Raw genomic sequence first — 18,327 nt, 5'->3', positions numbered from 1 at the left:
GTGTATAAATTATTGCTTAGCCAGCTTATAAATGGTTTCCTAATTAAATGCCAGTTAGCAGACAGGTGATTTCAACCTTAGTGACAGGGTTGATATCCCAGTTGCATTCTGGACTTTCTCTAACTTACTGCCAAGTTTGTCCAGACTTGAAAGTCAATTTTCAGATCAGATATAGGAGAGTCTTCAACTTTTGCTGGTTATGATGTGACAATTTGGTTCATGCTTCTCAGATGGTATTGGAATTGTTCCGTTAGGGAAACACGCATTGCAATTTCCATCTGAAAACTATCTTTGCTAGATGTCCTTATTCCCATGTTTTACCCCAACTGTGTGCAGTATTACATTTTCCCTAATGTGTATGCTGCTTGCATTTATGCATCTTAATTTTCACTTTAATTTGCATGGATCTTGCTTCATTTAAAATTGTGTTGCTGGGGTTGTTACCTGTTCCTTATTTTTCCTCCACTCTCTCTAACCATAGCGGGGGAAGAACAGAAACAAAGGATGTCTCTGTTGGGCTCAGCCTTTGAGGTATTTGATCTGCTTATTCCAGAAGCAAATGTGCTATTTCTTAACATTCCTTCAAAAGAACAAGTACATGGCTACTTTTGGACTGAAGATCAGGGACTCTTAAAATGTTGTCATTACTGAAATTCAGAAAAAACTGATCAAAGCCAGGGATTTCACATGCATAACAACAACAAAAATGGTGAAAAGACCATGTGTGGTCTTTTTTGGTTTTTTTAATGATAAGGTGGCTTTGGAAACCTGATGGATTCTAAAACTTCTGTTTGTGTAATGATTTTGAAATACGCTTAAAGGGTTAATCTCTCCTGTGAGACAGTGACTAGTAGATATAAATCTTGTCCCTAGCATGGGAGAGAGATATTTCACACACACACCTTTACCAAACAGAACTTTTTCAGCTTCTAAGTAGAGAGGAATTTTAGCTCTTCTGTTGCTACAGTAGCCTCTGAATTGTCCCATCTTTTGCTGATATTTGTATCAACAGATATAGGCAATGCTAATTTTTTCCAGGTATAGTAATTTGATGAGTAATTGCAGCTTTTAAAATGAAATTCGCCTGTAGTTTTCCAAGCAACGTAGCTCAAACTATTCACTGTTCTCTGTCTCTTCATCTCTCCTTGGAAAAGCCATGGACTTCTCATCTGAAGACTCAGAAAAACAGAGGGATTGAACCATATTAAAAAATACTTTGGTAGCTGAGAGAATGAGAAATGGAAACTCAATTTTCAGAGTTATTTTTGTCTTCTTGTCATAGAAAGCTTCCTGGGTTTCGGTAATTTAAATGTGAATCAACTGGAAAACTTAGCATAGGTAGCAGTTCATGTTACTGGTGTAGTTTCTAGGCTTATAAACACTTGAAGAGGTCTGATGTGGTTGAAAAGTCTTCATGGAAGTTTCACTTGTGTTCTTCCTAACAGAGTCTGGCAGAACTGGAAGTACTATGTAACCACCTATATGAAGGAACTGATCTAGCACAACGAATGCAAGCTGAGAAGGTACTTTTGGAACTTATTGATAGCCCAGAATGTCTTAGCCAATGCCAGCTTCTACTGGAACAAGGAACAGTAAGTATCTGAAAGATGTGTTATCCATAAATGTCATTATGCTTGTGGAAACTCACATAGGTTTCTCAGTCGTGGGCATTACTGTGTCAGTACAATAAAGGCAAAATACTTTTCTCTTTTTCGTACGTACTCTGTTTCGTAAACGATTCTAGAAGTTTTTTCATTTGGGGGTGGCCTTTGTATGAGTGACAATACCTTGCATTGGAGATGTCAGGGACAAAAAGAGAAAGCATCTTAGCCTTTGGTACTTTCAGAATGATTGTGATCAGGGATTGTGTCAACTGTAGAGCAGTGTTGGGACACAATGTGGTATAATGTGATGTTTGAACATCACTTTGTTCTTGTTTCTGGCTATTAGCTAAAATGAAAAAATATTAAAAAAATTTCCCTAAACTGTTTATCTGTTTGTTAGTTTAAACCATTCTTTTATCATTAGTCAGTTTCATTTTTGGTGTTTGATGTCACGCTGAACTCTGGATAAAGTGATAGGGGAGTTGATTCTCACTTGATGGTCCAAGCTGAGTGTAGCATACTTCTTGCTGTGTTTTTCAAATAATGCAAAAAGAGAAAGAAAAAGAGGAAACACATGAAAAAATATCTTTAATCCAGGGCTACACCCATGGTAAAAGTGATTTAAAATAGGTTTCAAAACTGAAGAACTGCACTGAATAGTGAAATTACTTTGAGATGAATGCTTTCCATGAAAAGGGATGATAGTTCTAGGTTTTCACTTTTTATTAGTGTTTTGTAATTTATGTTTGTGGTGAAACAAAGTTGTTATTAAAATACATCTTTTACAACTTTTTGGTATACTTAACAAACATAACCAAAACCTGATAACCAGTCTGGTTTATTGATCATTTATCAGGTTTTGAATTATTTCCCCTGCCTGTTTTTGAATAATGTCTTTTGATGTTTTTTTGTAGACATCCTATGCTCAGCTTCTAGCAGCAACATGCCTGTCTAAGCTTGTAGGCAGGGCATCTCCTTTACCTATCGAACAAAGAATTGATATTCGTAAGTACCATCTGTGGTTAAAATTTTATTATATTAGTTGGGTATAAAACTTCATGTTAACACACTAATCATTCAGTGGATATTCTGTTTTTTTCTCTAGTTCTTTCCATTTACAAAGCCTGTTATTCATAAGGTAGTAATTGTGAGAGTGAACATAAAAGTGATAGTGAGATCTTTCCTCATTTCTCTGGTGTTAGCTCACAAATAGCATTTCCTGGTTTTTAAATTAAAATAAATAAAGATGTTAGCTCAGACTACTTCATATTTAAAAAAAACCACTAATTTTTTCAAGATAGACTTTGTATTTCTCCCACAAGATGCTAAAGAGATGTAGTACGTGTTTGTAAAGAATGAAAGTTGCAGATACTGCTACTACACCCGCCCGTCATTTAGATGTAACATTGCTCATGACCAGCTCTTAACATCTGTGAAAGTCATGCCAGGGCAGGTTCTTACTTGCGGTATATCTTGTAAGAGTAAGCACTTTAAGTTTCAATGTATAGTATAAGTGTTAACTTTCAATGAAAGGCTTTGCACAAGGAGAATATAATTTGATTTAGGTTTTTAGAAAATCTGCACTGTTCTGTCAGGTCTGTGGATAGTAGTACTCTGAATACACGGCTGAGGATCTGCTTCTGATAAGATTTCAATGCTTTTTTAGGTAAAAATCAACTAATCAATATAATATTAATAATAGATATCAAATAATTATTATTTATAAATTATAAATTATAAATAAATATAAATATTAAATAAATAAATATTAAATGATTAAATGATAAAACGAATAAATAATATTATACATTTAAACAGCTTTTGAAACGGGTTAACTTCCTTCTAGTTAGAGAGGAATTTGTGCAGCTGCAGTATGAGTTACTCAAGGCGATGTTCTAGACTGAATTGAGAACGTTCAGTAGGGTCTTTTGTATGAAAAAACTTCTGTGGATCTTAAGTTGGCTATGAAAACTGCTGCTACAGTGAAATAATCAGTGCCCAGTGTACAGGACCATAATTGAACATTACTCTTGTTTTACCTGCCAGTTCTCTGAATTCACAAACTGTTGTCATGTGTGTCCTAGAGTAATGATCATGTCTGTAACATGCTTTGTGCTACTGAATGTTTAGCTGTATTTAATGATTTAATGTAACTTAGAGTTATTGTACATTATAATGATAAGAATATAGAGTTTTTAAAAAATCCATGCCTTAAGTTTCTATTAGAACCATTTAATTAATTTTCTTTACAGAAGACTTGTGTTGCTTATTTTAAAATGCCTCTTTACAGGAAATTACATTCTCAACTATGTAGCATCTCAACCCAAACTGGCTCCTTTTGTCATCCAAGCTCTTGTTCAAGTCATTGCTAGAATTACAAAATTAGGATGGTTTGAGGTACTGAAAGATCAGCTCATCTTCAGAGACATTATTGCTGATGTAAAAAAATTTTTGCAGGTAGGAAACAATTGTTCACTTCTGTCATTTTTTTCTGTTGGGACCTCTTCATTTTTAGTGATCGGCATGTTAATGTCAGTTAGTTTTTATACACTTGGGTGGAAAAAGTGTGAAGAGCATTGCCTAAAATGGAAGATCACCTTACAGTGAAGAACCAGGGTGGGTTTGATACTTGTGTGAGACTGTGGGTTTGGATGCCTCACAGCATTCATAGCGCTGTCACGTCTTTTTGTTGGTTTTCTTTTTCCAAAGCACTGTTTCTCTATGGTTGTAAAACATAGCCACTGTTTTCTATTTACTGCCTTAATTTTTTTGAACTGATGTGGAGTTAGATTTCTAATAATATTAGCTCCAGTTATGTGGTTAGAAACACTGGTAGTGCACCATCTGAAGAGTGAGACTGTCAAATGTTATAAAGAATTAATCTGATTGTGCTATTTGTAATAGCCACTGCTAAAATTGTGTGGAACTAGTTCAAATGTATTTTTTTCAAGTGGCTGTCATGGAGAGTTGATCAAAAAGATACCTTTACAAATTATTTGTTGGAATGTTCACTGTTACAGTCTTACATTATTGCTTTTCAGTGTAAGCGGTGGGACTCCACCAGCACTTAAATTTTTAGCAAAAATCACTAGATAACCTGGCTTCTGAAGTTACTAATGAAACTTCCGATAAAGTTTCAGATAAAGTTAGATAAAATAAAGATAGAACTGTGGTACACAGAATTGCAAGACACTATATATATATGTTATATGGTTGTGGTCCTTGTTTGCCCCACTCTTTTTTGACTTTTGAGAAGCTGATGATTCATACGTGTGCATGGGTACTTAGATACCTGCATGCATGCATGTATGTATGTATGTTCACTTATACGTGTAAAGAGGAGTAGAATAAAACCCCCAAAACATTCTATCCTAGGTTTATGCTGTACAATACAGGGAGACAGGTAATAAATGTATGTTATTTAACATATCAAAGGAATTACGCATTCTAGGTAGGACCATGGGGGAGTTTGGGATGAAAGATCACTCATCTTCCCTCTCAAGTAATTCGATGAGGCAGAAACGTTCTTGTTTTACACTTCCTTCCACATTATTTACTGTTCCCCCACTGCATTGGTCACTGGTACAAAGAAGGTGCATTACAGGATAGAGAGGTGATCTTGGTATACAGTATTTGAAAATTGGAAGTAATTTCTCCTAATGTCAGAGTGCAATCTTTTGCTGTGGACTGTTCACTATGCAAATTTACATGTCGCATCTAGAATAAGTACCATCAGGCACAGTGCCTAAAGATACAGGATATACAGCATCTTCTGCAAATTAAGTTTGGAGAAATTGATTGGATGTCATGGGTTATTAGCCAGATTTGGTTATTTCATACATTTAACATGTATAAAATGGTTCTTAGTAAGTTTTCTAGGAGATGGCTAATCTGCTTTAAAAGTTAATACACTCTTTCTGAGTGTCCCTGTGAACGTAAAGCCTGGTACTTATTTTGAGAAAAAATAATCAGAAAATTTAAACTATTCGGAGATTTACTTGCAAAATGATCCAGTATGTGTGGTGATCCTGGCAACTCAGCAAGAAAACGTGAAGTTAATAGTTTATGTTGCTTGCCAGTGAGTTTCTCATTTGTTTTTCAGTCTTACTTTGTTTATAACACTGTTCAAGTTAATGTACTTTTTGAGTTACATTGGGAATGTCTAATAAAAGATAAGTTGCAATATTCTGTTTATTAAAAAGAAACTCAAGTATACTTCTCCATCGTTTTGCAGTTATTTTTATGAATGTACTGTAATTGGATTTTACATTTATTATTAAAATGATTGCAGTGTGACTCTTCAGTGTGTAGCTCATTAAAAATAGAGATTTAAATACAAAATTTAGCTTCTTAAGAGATTTCTTTAGTTAAATTAAGAATTCCTGTAGAAAAGAAAATTAAGCCATAGATCTACTAGTGAATTAAATTTTAGATAAAAATTGAAAAAATAATCCCTAAGCAATACTAATATATGTTAATAATTAGCATATGGTAGTTTCAAATACATATGCATTAGCATTCCAGATTGAAGTTCATTCAGTGTAAATTTGAATGTGATTTAATATAGCAAAAGGGATTAGCGGCTGGGTCTGCAGTTCAGTTCCCAACTCCTTCATAATTCACCACGCAGCTTTTCACACCTGTGGAAAAGGGGAGGTTGCTTTTTCCATTTTTGCAGGTTTGTGCAATCTAAGGAACATTCATATAGACTATACTAAGAATTTGAAATGTAAAAGAAAGTTGTGTTCATATTACAGTATAGGATGTTTAATCTTACTGCATGCAGATAGGGCAGCAATACAAATGTTGCCTGAGAATTCTCTGAAATTTCCTCTTCTGATTTGCTTTGGCAAATGGTAATAAAAAATACACAACAGCGAAAAGTTAGGCCCCTTGGTAAGTTGCCAGATTCTTCGTTAGTGGAACGTCGGGTGATCTTCAGAGTTGCAAAAATCAGTGTGATTGTGACAAATACCAGGAAAATTTTGATAGGGATGACATTGCTTTTTGGGTACCAGGGGAGCTGAGGCTGCAGACTGCAGCTGTGAAAGTAGAGCTAGCTTCCCCCTGACTCAATGGCAAGGCCTAACTGCGGTTGATTTTAATTGTTTTTTAAAAAGCAGATTTAATTTTTCTATAAATGCTTTGTAGTAGCTCAGTGAAGACAGCTAAATTTTATTAAATAAATGCAAAATTCTGCATTGTATCTAAATTTCAAAACATTCCAAGAACTTAAGTATTGATGATCAGATCGCACCATCAGATGCTACTGCCTCGCTTTTTAGACACAAGATCTCAGAGACTGACTGTATCATTCAGTTCAAACTAGTGCACTGTATACCTCTGTGGAGAAAAGAGAATTGGTGTGGTTTTTTTATAGTTAGCATTTCAAAAGGTTTTGGGGTTTTTTTTTGTAGGATGTACTGTGATCTTTTTCATCCATGATGGCTTAATTATTTTTAATGGTTTGGATTTCATTCAGTTTGCCTTAACAGCTTGAAAATACTGAACAGACCTGTGAGAAGTGTCTAATAGTGAATTTCTAGACTGTGGTTACTTAAGAGTCTTATCTTCAGACGTGTTTTTGTTATCACACAATTCTTAAAATTTACAATAAGAGGTTTGTTTTTTTCAGAGCTGATTAGGGAGTTTGAAGGTCTAGTTCTATTAGTGTTGATAGAATTTGGCATGAAAGCCTTCTGAACGGCTTAGGATATATCGGCCTAAAAGTTGTTCTTGATTCAAGGAATGTTTGAAAATACGAATGAAATCTGATTCTAGAAATGTTGGAAAACGCTAACTGCAAGCCATGATGTTTGAGCAATGCTGTCTGTTTTTTTCTGTAGGGCACTGTGGACCATTATATAATAGGAGTAATGATTCTCTCAGAACTGACTCAGGAAATGAATCTAGTAAGCATGTTTGGTTGTTTTTTTCCATCTGCCAGGGATGCATGTATTGCTGATAAAGCTGTGTGTTGAATGTTTCTGCCCTCCATAAAAATGTTTGGAGGAACATTTCTTAGACATGAAAGGATTAATACACCTTCTTCCCTACCGAAATATAAAGAGGAAAAAGAAATTTAATGCAGGGAATCTACCTGTACCAGATAGATACCATACCTGATACAGGGTAAAGTTTCTCTCATCACAGTCACTAGAACTAGCAAAGCAAAGTGAATTTTATTTCTGCTAATGATTTTATTTTGCTTGCATCTTAACCTGGGGAAGTGCCTAAGACCTTTCCATCCAGAGAGACAACCCTGAAAGGAAAAAAAAGGAGGCGCTTGAGGAAGCTGTCAAGATTTGTGTTTAGTGCCGGACTATAACTTTCATTTCTAGTCTCAGATAATTAACCTGCCAGGTATACTTATCATCTAGTTTTAGCAAAGAAGGAGCATTTGTTTATTCTGTCCTAACTTTTCTTAGGTTGATTATTCGAGACCTTCAGCAAAACATCGTAAAATAGCTACCTCGTTTCGTGACACCTCTCTAAAGGACATACTGATGCTCGCGTGTTCTCTTTTGAAGGAGGTGAGGCTCTTCATCTCTTCATAATTGAACCTAAATTGTAACATTATAATTGTCCCGGTTTGAGTACTTATTTTGTGAGTTGATGAGTTGTGTACTTAAATGGATTACGTGACACCCAGTTAAGCTCATGTGACCAAACCACGTTCAAAGACAAGAATTCCAGTCGTCTTCTCTCCATATATCTCTTGCTGTCTGTCTCTCAATCTTTCTGTCTGTGCCATCTCTCTTTATATCTTGCCGTAAAGGGTGAGCAATACAAATTCTGAGCTTGTCGTCTTTTTTTGATGTTTTTCTTAATTTAATTGAATCTCAGTTTTGCTGGGCCTACCATCTCAGTATTTGCTAAAAGAATTATTTACTGAACCCTTAGGAGCAACCAAGAGGACAGACAAATTGTCTATCTTGTGGTATTGCAGCACAGTCAAATCTGGCCAAGGGTGTTTTTCTCCTTCACTAGTTCCTTTATCCTCTCTGTAATGTTTTGGGGTAATTCAGCCTCTCAAGACCCTTGACAGGAGGTGGTGAAGAACAATGTGCTCTTAAGTTAGGTGTCTCAGGACCACACAGGCTGAACTGAAATCACAGCTGGAATTTGCCCTTTCCATTTTGTGCTGATCAAGACCTTCCATTACAGTGGAAGTGGCACCATGAGGTCCCTTTCTATTTCTCTTAAGATCAAGCAACTTTTTGCTTTAGAGAGCAGCTTATTTTTTAAATGTTGCCTGATTTCTATTCTTTGACTTATTTGGGAGTGCTGGTTTATTCAGTTTTTCTGAAAAACTACTGAATTGTGTGTTGCAATTTGGACAGATGCATTTAAGCTAAGAATTCAAGCACAGATGCCATCACTGTGGGTCAGTAGATAATGGCAGCAGTTACTTTCTGGCTAAAGGTATAATTCTTAAGGTTGAGATATGTGATTGAGGTACTGCTGTAAAAAACGAGATAAGCTGTTTTAGCTTAGATTTCTTTCACAGTATGTTTTTAGTCTAGCTAGCATGTTTTGCCTCACATGTGCAATAAATTTAAAAGGCACATGTGGTCAACTACCAGTGCTCAGGTGACCAGCAGTATATTTTCAATATAGAAAGCAGTTAAATAATATGTAAGCCTTTGCTAATGAACACAAGATGTTTTAAATCAGTGCTGGAATTGCATATTACATATAATTTAGAAGAATCTGATTTTTTTGGAAGAATCTTCTTGGATATAGTAAACACCATTACACAGTTAATCTGTATGTAAGAACCTGTATCCTGCGGCAGCTGCTTCCTAGCTTTCTTCAAGTTCATGTGGTCTGCAGGTACTTTTTTGGTCTCTCGTATGTTGAAACATTTGTCTGAGTGACATCACGCAGATTTCCAGACAGAAATACAAGAAAGTTATAATTAGTATCTTTATAATGCCAGCATCAGTATAGGAAACTGGGTTTAGAAATATTTCAGTGTCTATAATACACTGAAAAATACACTCAAGTAACAAATGTGGAATCACTAAAATAGTCCCAAGAGTTTAGAAGTTACAGAGAGGGTTGGTGGTAAAACACGTTATGTTTATACAAGATGTACAGAAATTCAATGTTGATATCAAAGCTGAATTCATAATTTAGTGACAATTCTAATGTGGTACAACAGTTGTCAAGTTCATGAGGCATCTAATGACACACAGTTGATTTTAATTGCTAACATACAAATTTTACAACTTTTTGTTAATGAGCTTAAGAGATGTGACTTTGAATCTAAATAAGAAGTAGATGAACTAGATAAAGTTGTTGCATTTGCATTTATTTTATTGTTTTCCTAGATGAAATGTCAAATTTCTTTTTAATGTTCATGAACTGCATCAGTGACTAATGAATCTGACGTTTGTTTTCAGTGCCTTTATATAGTATGTGTCATCTTGAGGTAGTAGTGTTTTGCTTACAAAGTACCTTCTTATTCTGACACTACAGTGGTTATAAAGCAGTAGAGACAGTCTGCTGTATTTATAGAGGTGTTGTAAATTGTTACATTCAGATTACAGACTGTTAATTTCATTGTTTTTTAACACCAGGTTTTTCTAGACTTGCCAAAGGAAGAGTCTTTGAGTATGCATGCTGTGAAACTTGTACTGTTTAGCAGTCTGGACATCAAACTGAAAAATAACCAATTGTTGAGATATTTTTTTACTCATATGATTTTAAACGATATCTGCTCCACACTGGTCGGGAGTAACTGAGAGAGAAAAACATGAAACCTTACAGTTTAATTCTTGCAGTGAACGTTAGCACTGTTGTAACAAACAGTGTCAGTGACATGCTGAGTTTTACCTAGAAGTATTTTATGCAAAAGGGTTTTACAAATCACTAGGCTTTTTAAAATTACGTACGAGTCTGGGAGCTGTAGCCTGACATGGTAGATGCCTCTGAGGTGGTAGTAATGATTTTCCCCTTGCCTTTAGGGAAAGACTATCCTTTTTTATTGTTGAAGAATTTGTTTTTCTCTTAGTATGTGTTTTTTTGCTCTAAACTGTGCAGTTTAATATCCAAACATTGTCCTTTTCAAAAATTTTTTTAAAGTACGTTCTGTGCAGGTGGCCTAACAAGATTTCTTTTCTCCTTAGCTTATGGCAAAACCTTTAACCCTTCAGGACCAACAGCAACAAAGTCTAGCAATGCAACTTTTGAAGCTTGTACTACACTGCCTTAATTTTGATTTCATTGGAAATTCAGCTGATGAATCTGCAGATGACCTGTGCACTGTGCAGATTCCAACAAACTGGAGAACAAGTAAGAATCGTAACTGTTAGTAGTCTGAAGTCTATACCCAGTGGATTGTGTAACTTACTTAGTCACAATACCTGTAAAATAATTTTTAATGTGAAGTAGAGTTTTTTGCTGGTGAGTTATTAGTAAACCTCTTCTGCTATTTCTCTCACACTTTTCTTACTCTTATTTTCACAGACAGAAATAATAAAGGTAGTCTATAACATAGACATTAACAGTAAATCAAATTATCCTAATTAGACACTGAATACAGTTCTCATTCCTGGCATACGAACACCTTGAAGAGGTACAGCATGTGTAGTGTGTCTATTTTCTCTTGACTTCTTCCTGTTGAGAAAACTGAGGTTATTTTTTCTAGTGTGCTCTAGTATGTAGCTTGTTAATGAAGGCAGCAGAAGGGTTGCATCTAGGCTATTGGACTCCAGAGGTTTGGTTTCCTGGGCTTACGCAGTGCAGATGGTGGTCTACTATAAATATGTCTGTGGTGGGTTGACTCTGGCTGGACTCCAGGTGCCCACCAAAGCCGCTCCATCGCCCCCCTCCTCAGCTGAGCAGGGCAGAGGGAACACAACAGGAGGCTCGTGGGTCGGGATAAGGACGGGGACATAACTCAGCAGTTACTGTCATGGGCAAAACAGACTCAACTTGGGGAAAATTAATTTATTACTAATCAAATCATAGTAGGTTAATGAGAAGTAAACCTAAATCTTAAAACAACTGCCCCCACGCCTTCGTTCTTCCCAGGGTCAAGGTCACTTCCGATTTTCTCTCCCCCCTCCAGCAGTGCAGGGCAACAGGGAATGGGGCTGGGGTCAGTCCCTCACCTGCTGTCCCTGCTCCTTCCCCCTCAGGGGAGGGTCCTCACTCTCTGCCTGGCCCCAGTGTGGAACCCCCACGGGGTGCAGCCCCCCAGGCCCAGCCGGCCCCAGGGGGGACCCCAGCCCTGTCCCCAGCCCTGTCCCCTCCCCAGGGGCCACAGGCCCTGCCCGGAGCTGCCCCAGCACCGCTGCCCGTGGGTCACAGCCCTCTGCGGGCACCCCCTGCCATGGGGTCTGCTCGCCCATGGAGCTCCATGGGCTGGGGGCACAGCCTGCCTGGCCGGGGGCTCCCCACAGGCTGCCGGGGGGTCTCTGCTCTGCGCCTGGAGCCCCCCCCGCCCCCCTGCACTGACCTGGGGGCTGCAGGGCTGCTGCGCTCACACAGTCTCACCCGTCTCCTCTGGCTGCTCTTGCGCAGCAGCTGTTCCCCTTCTTCAATACATCATCCCAGAGTGCTGCCACCATCGCTGATGGCCTTGGCCAGCGGCGCGTCTGCCTTGGAGCCGGTGGCATTGGCTCCATCAGGCACGGGGGAAGCTTCTGGCAGCAGCCCCTCTGTAGTCCCCCACTATCAAAACCTTGCCATGCAATGTCCAAGCTAGCTTTAATGAAATTGCCTTGGATAATGGATGCAGTTTGGCACTAGCAGCATGGAGCTGCTTGTCTGGTTTATCCTGGTTCTTGGCAAAATAAATGAGCCTGATGGGAAATCTGTTATGTCTAGCTAAAGCAGCTACACAGCTTTCCATACCCAAGGTGGGAGGTTTAACTCTGGCTTACCTGTAAGGCATGACACACTGTAGTGTTTTGATATTCCTCCTTATTTCAACAATACTGTTCTTCATTAGTTTCCATGTATAATTCCATTTCTCCTCCATTAATCTACAATAGCATCCAATTACGGTGTGAGGGATGAAGAGCAGTAATGTATGGCAAGCAGGGGAATACTGACAAAAGGCTGAATTTGGGTAAATGACAGTAATATCCCAAGAACCCCTAGGAAGGAGAAAGGGATAGGTTTTCCCAAGATTTTAATTTAGGTACTTTAAATTGTCCACAGAGGGATCTCCCTGTAGTCATTAAACACAGAGAGTGCCTAAGGAAATTAACCTTTGTTACGTGATGCTTTATTTTACACAAGTCTTCATATAAAGTAATGCTTATAAATGGAACAACTTTGAAATGTTACTTAATTTGTGGGATTACTTAATTAAGAATTATTGGTGAATTTTTTCTATCTTTGTGTTACCCCTTCATAAACCAGGATAATGGTACAGTTCATTTGATGTGATTCCACAGTGAATTGGTAACTTCGTGTTTAAAGTATTTTTTTCTGTTTATCAGTCTGTAGACTTCAGGATAGTCCGTGGAGCTTTTGTTAAAAACTTACCTTTGTTTAAGTACAGACTAAACTAATCCTTAGTATCTGGAACCTGTCTTGTCTTAGTATATTACTGTAGTAACTTGAAGAAATCAGTTTATGTGCATCTGTTACAGAACAGAGTTCCGTAAGCAACTGACAAAGTATTGAGTCATCTGCAATTTAAGGGAAGTATTCTTTATGAGCTGTACGGTAGATTAAATTGATAAAAAGAGAATAGTGCTTTGTTTAATATTGTACAATGAACTAATTAATGCATCTGTTCATAGTTTATTCTCAACTACAGTGATATCTCACTCATTGTTTTTGATAAATAGAAGATGATTCTATTAAAGATATTTAATTATTGCTTGTAGAGAGTGATATAAAATCAACTTATCTTTTTCCGTAGTCTTCCTGGAGCCAGAGACCTTGGACCTGTTTTTTGATTTGTATCATTCCCTTCCACCAATGCTGTCTCAGTTAGTAAGTGACACATAGTGATTTACACTCAAGTAATTACAGAAAATAGTCTTTTTACATGCGTACTTTGTCCAAAAGACCCTGTTTTATTCTGTGCATTAGCATGTTATGAGTCCCCTGACTCAGTGCCCAGTCACAATGACTCTTCTTTGAGCTCAACCCCAGTTGTCATTTCTGAATATGAAAGCATTCAAATCCTTCCTCCCGTAGTTCAGCACTACTCAGCCTCATAGAAAACATCCATCCAATTATTTTGAAGTCAGAAACTGTTATAAAAGGGAATTTTAAAACCGAACCATATTTTGTTCAATGATCATATAGACATTACTGCAAAAATAATCTTCAGCCACAGAATGAACTACAGACAGCAGTAGGTTGGATTGCTCCAAGCATTAAGAAAAGATTATTCTGAAAGTTTAATTTCTTTTAATCTTAGATTATTTTTTGTTATTTTTCAGGCACTTTCTTGTTTAGTTCAGTTTGCTTCTGCAAGGAGGTCTTTATTCAGCAATCCAGAACGTGCCAAATATCTTGGTAATCTAATCAAAGGAGTGAAACAAATACTTGAAAATCCACAGGTATCTCTTTATTTTTTATTTTATTGATTTGAAATGCTAAAACAGTTGTGGATTTGTTTTTCTGTTTACAGTCTTGATTAATCTACTGAATCTGTCAAACCTACTTTCAGCCAGACATCCGTTCGCTTTGATTTTTCTATTCAAAACAAAGCAAAACCTCTCTGCATATAACATTGTCACCTGATTAGCAACAGTGTTCATAAAATTTCTATTAGATTAAGCTTTTAACTTTTAAAAATTTGCTTTTTCAAATTTAGGGTTTATCTGATCCAGGTAATTACCATGAATTCTGTCGGTTTTTGGCTCGGCTAAAGACAAACTATCAACTAGGAGAGCTAGTAATGGTGAAAGATTACCCAGAAGTCATCCAGCTTATAGCAAATTTTACTATTACTAGTCTACAGGTAAGAATATATACAGAAGTATTCTCTTTTTTTCAGCTCTTGAATGGCAAAGAGGGCTGATTCTGGTTCTCTGTGTTGGTGTTTTTTGAGAAGGTGGTGGGGCTTGTCTTTGCATAAAAATATATTTTGGCAATGATGTAACTCAGATTTCTAGATTCTCTAGAACTGGTTTCCACTCTTCCAATGAAGTTCAGTAATGGGAGAAAATGACAGCTGAAGTAGGAGGTAGATGGATGTTAATCCTCCGGCCTTAGTCCTCACCGTCAAAAAAAAAAAAAAAAAATCCAACAAACTACATCCTTTTTCCAACCCTAAAATACTTACACCTGTGCTCCCATGTAAACGTCGAAGTGCCTACACTGACTATATTCTTGAGTTCTGCCTTTGTGCAAATATATATATATATATGTACACACACACACACACACAGACTTGCCAATATGCTGAGCTGCTGAGTATGACGTTCCCTTGTGAGCTGGATTCAGAAGCTATGTGGAATGATGTCTAAATTTTTGAGGGACCTACATCAGTATGAGAAGGACTCATATCACAGTGATTTTTACCAGATTTATTTTTAAAACACTTCAAGATGAAGGCATGCACACTGTTTGAGTAATACCACAACTATTATTTTAGAATTTCTTCCAGGGTCTTTCTCTGGTCTTCAGAGTAACAGCTGAAGATAGCAACCCTTTAGGAGAAGATTTTGACTTTTGAATTCCTGAGTTGCCCGTAGCAGCTCCATAAGCTTGGAAGAGAAAAGGAAGCTGAGATGCATTTTTGTTCTTCACATTTCCTGTTAGGTGGCTCTAGACAGTTTTCTGCTTAACATTTAGGATTTTTGAATGGCTCTTTTATGGCACTGAAATCTTACCATGTTAAGAATCTAGGCCTAGCTCCGAGTTTTGAGTCATGGATTTCACTTGAAGGAGGTGAGAGTGCCTACAAGTAATTCTGTATCCACGCTATGATGTGTGCCATAGTATGCCTCAGCTCTGACTGGGTCCTTCAGTAATTATGTGAATAAATAAGACTACTAAGAGAAAAGCATCATGTTTCACAACTAAAATTTTACACTGGGATGCTTTAACAGAAGTATGTTTTGTTTTCTTGTAGCACTGGGAGTTTGCTCCAAATAGTGTTCATTATTTGCTAACTCTGTGGCAAAGAATGGTAGCGTCTGTACCTTTTGTGAAAACGGCAGAACCCCACCTCTTAGATACATACGCACCAGAGATAACAAAAGCTTATATTACTTCTAGACTGGAATGTGTTCCTGTAGTTATAAGGTAAACTTGTAATTGCAACTTTAAAACTGTAATATGGAATGTTTAATTTTCTGATTTGTTGGCATATTGTATTTTGGCTATGTTTAAAATCTAACTACTCTGATTCTGATTACCATGGCGATTTCTTTAGATTATCTTAATTGGCTGCTACCATTTTACTTATTTTGCTTATTAAATCCAGGCCAAAATCAAATGTAAATTCTTACTGTTTTTCCTCTCGTGGGCCTTTGTGTTTTCAAAAAAGCTTATTCCCCCCGTCCCTTCCTTGCTTTTTTTAAGACTATCTAAATTCACTATATTGTTCAGCTTTGACATGTTTTCGTGATGAGTCACTTTCTAGTGTTACAGAGAGTAGAGTAATGGGGGAAAGCAGAATGAACCCCACGCACAAGAAAGGGTGAGACCAAATAGAACAATTCAGAGGGGCAAGATTGAAATTGGCAGAGTAAAAATTTCTTAGTTTAAATCTTCTGTTTTCTACTTTAAGTAAATGACCTTATAGCCCACACTATGATACAGCAAATAAGAAAAAAGTGTTTAGATTGTTTAAAGGATTTAATTTTCTCCAAGGGCTTTTATGAATTCCTGCTAGTAGGATCTCATGTCAGAATACAGGACTGCAGAACAAGCCACATCTGCTTTTCCTTTTCGATTTTACATCACTGAGGTGATTTCATTTGCTCTGTTTATGTAAGGAACAAGTGCATTCAGCTTCACTGTTGTTGTTCTTTTGTCTCATCTTTGCCAGAATCTCATGGTTACAAATGATGCAATCTGTCATTTTACTGTTTAGTGACTAGGTTGGTGGGTTTGGCCATGTGTTATCACCCTAGGTCTGTTAAAGGCTGACTTCCTAATGGTTCAAAATCTTGAGCTTCTCTATCTTTGTCTCAGGAACAAGAATTAGTAGTACCTAAGGGAGCTTTCAGTGTTCCAGTGAGAGGGCAGGGAAGGACAAGCAGCTGCTGCAGGTGGAGCCAGTTTTCCTGGTTCTTCTGTCAACCAGCCTACTCTTCTTTTGGCATTTTTATGTTCTTTTTTCAGGTTTTCTGTAATGGAATCTCAGGGTTGAACTTTCATGTCTCAGCTTTCTTCTCTACTCAGTGGAACATTCCATCTCAGCTTCCAGCACTGAAGCACTCTAGGGCTGAGCTGCTGGGTCAGGCCATCTGACATGACCAGCTCCATTGAAGTGTGTGCCATTGTCTTCATCAGCATCACCATCAGCACTGAAAATTCAGTTTCTTTCTTTGGCACTGGTGAGAGATTCTTCTGGATGTCCTTGTTACGTTGCGGAGGAGTAAGCTTTCTAATCTGTGAAAGAAGCCAACAGGGAAAAGATGAGGAAAGTGCTGATCTTCTCTTCTACCAGTCTGTAGTATTCTTAAGAGGGTCTTGGTAATGCAGTTGGCATGTATCTGTTCCTAGCTCTGAGTGACTTTGTTACTCTGTTCTGTGATGAAGATCTTTAGTGGTGGCATTTCCGTAGACAGCAATATCAAATGTAGACTTTAGTATCAAACATCCATGCCATTCCTGAGAAACATGGGATGTCTAGGAGCTGATTGCATGAAGACTTCTTCAGTTTGCTCCAGGGAGATTAACTGATATCTGTGTAAACAAATCCTGTTTTCTGGAATTACTATTTTTCTTACACACCAGTATAGTCAATAATGTCACCCTCCATTCAGGAGCCATCGTGCGGTGTTTCAGACAGAAAAAGTAGCTTGGAGCAATGGAAGTGAAGTCACTTTTGCCCTTTTGGGGGTTTGAATAGCTATTCTCCCTTCTGAGTAAGAGTGAGTGAAGAACTAGTGATTCTTCTACAACTGGTCTACAAGAGAATGTTTTTCTACAAACTAGGAGAAGAGCTTTTATTTCAGATATTTGTAAATACCTGAGAAGAGGTCTGTTTCAGCCCATCTTGAATATTAGGATTTTCAGTTGCTGTATATTTTTCAGTTTGGATGTTAGCATTGTTAGCTTTGATAGTCTTTTGGATATTGTCTTTATCTCTAGATTGTTTTCCCGTGCCACAAAAGGACAACATGCTGATGAATAAACCTTTCCTATTGTGATTTGTGTAACGAGTATAGTTAAACTTTATGGCAAGAGCTATTGGTCTCTTTGTTATAGACATCCCATGGGGTCACAGCTTGTTTACAGCAGAGTAAAATAAAGATTTATAAAGCAGTTGCATGGAATTTTACTGAAGCTTGCTTGTTGGCCTTGGTATCATGGTCCCGTGCTTAATTTTATGAATATGCAAAATCCATTTCTAAGTACTCTGTTCTTCCATCATCCTCTGAGAAGGATGCTGCTTGTTAGTATTCTGTTCAGGTACAGTGGACCTTAGTTCTTCAGATTTACCTTTCTCTGTTCATTATGCCAGCCTAATCTCCTCTCTTCTTTGCTTTTTAAAGTATGTGTTAAGAGGAAGGAGCGAATCGAATACTGTTCTGTGTTTGTGTGGATGGGTATGAGTACATATGTA

General features: G+C 37.4%; 1 protein-coding gene across 1 annotated transcript in view; it reads left to right on the top strand.

Annotated features, from left to right (window-relative positions):
• The first annotated feature begins 489 nt into the window (after window positions 1-489).
• Window positions 490-18,327, top strand: part of RANBP17 (RAN binding protein 17) — a 160,931-nt gene continuing 143,093 nt past the window's right edge. The window contains exons 1-11 of the mRNA XM_027810312.2: window positions 490-531; window positions 1,446-1,592; window positions 2,519-2,609; window positions 3,895-4,061; window positions 7,451-7,516; window positions 8,033-8,137; window positions 10,739-10,904; window positions 13,492-13,565; window positions 14,021-14,140; window positions 14,398-14,544; window positions 15,661-15,833. Of these exons, the coding sequence (XP_027666113.1) occupies window positions 505-531; window positions 1,446-1,592; window positions 2,519-2,609; window positions 3,895-4,061; window positions 7,451-7,516; window positions 8,033-8,137; window positions 10,739-10,904; window positions 13,492-13,565; window positions 14,021-14,140; window positions 14,398-14,544; window positions 15,661-15,833 (1,283 nt within the window). The 5' untranslated portion in view covers window positions 490-504. The remainder of the gene's footprint in view (window positions 532-1,445; window positions 1,593-2,518; window positions 2,610-3,894; window positions 4,062-7,450; window positions 7,517-8,032; window positions 8,138-10,738; window positions 10,905-13,491; window positions 13,566-14,020; window positions 14,141-14,397; window positions 14,545-15,660; window positions 15,834-18,327) is intronic.

This window comes from Falco cherrug, chromosome 8, assembly GCF_023634085.1.
Source record: "Falco cherrug isolate bFalChe1 chromosome 8, bFalChe1.pri, whole genome shotgun sequence".
In the NCBI taxonomy this organism is placed as follows: Eukaryota; Metazoa; Chordata; class Aves; order Falconiformes; family Falconidae; genus Falco; species Falco cherrug.
Note: the sequence above shows the minus strand (reverse complement) of the source record. Positions and strands in the feature narration are given on the sequence as shown.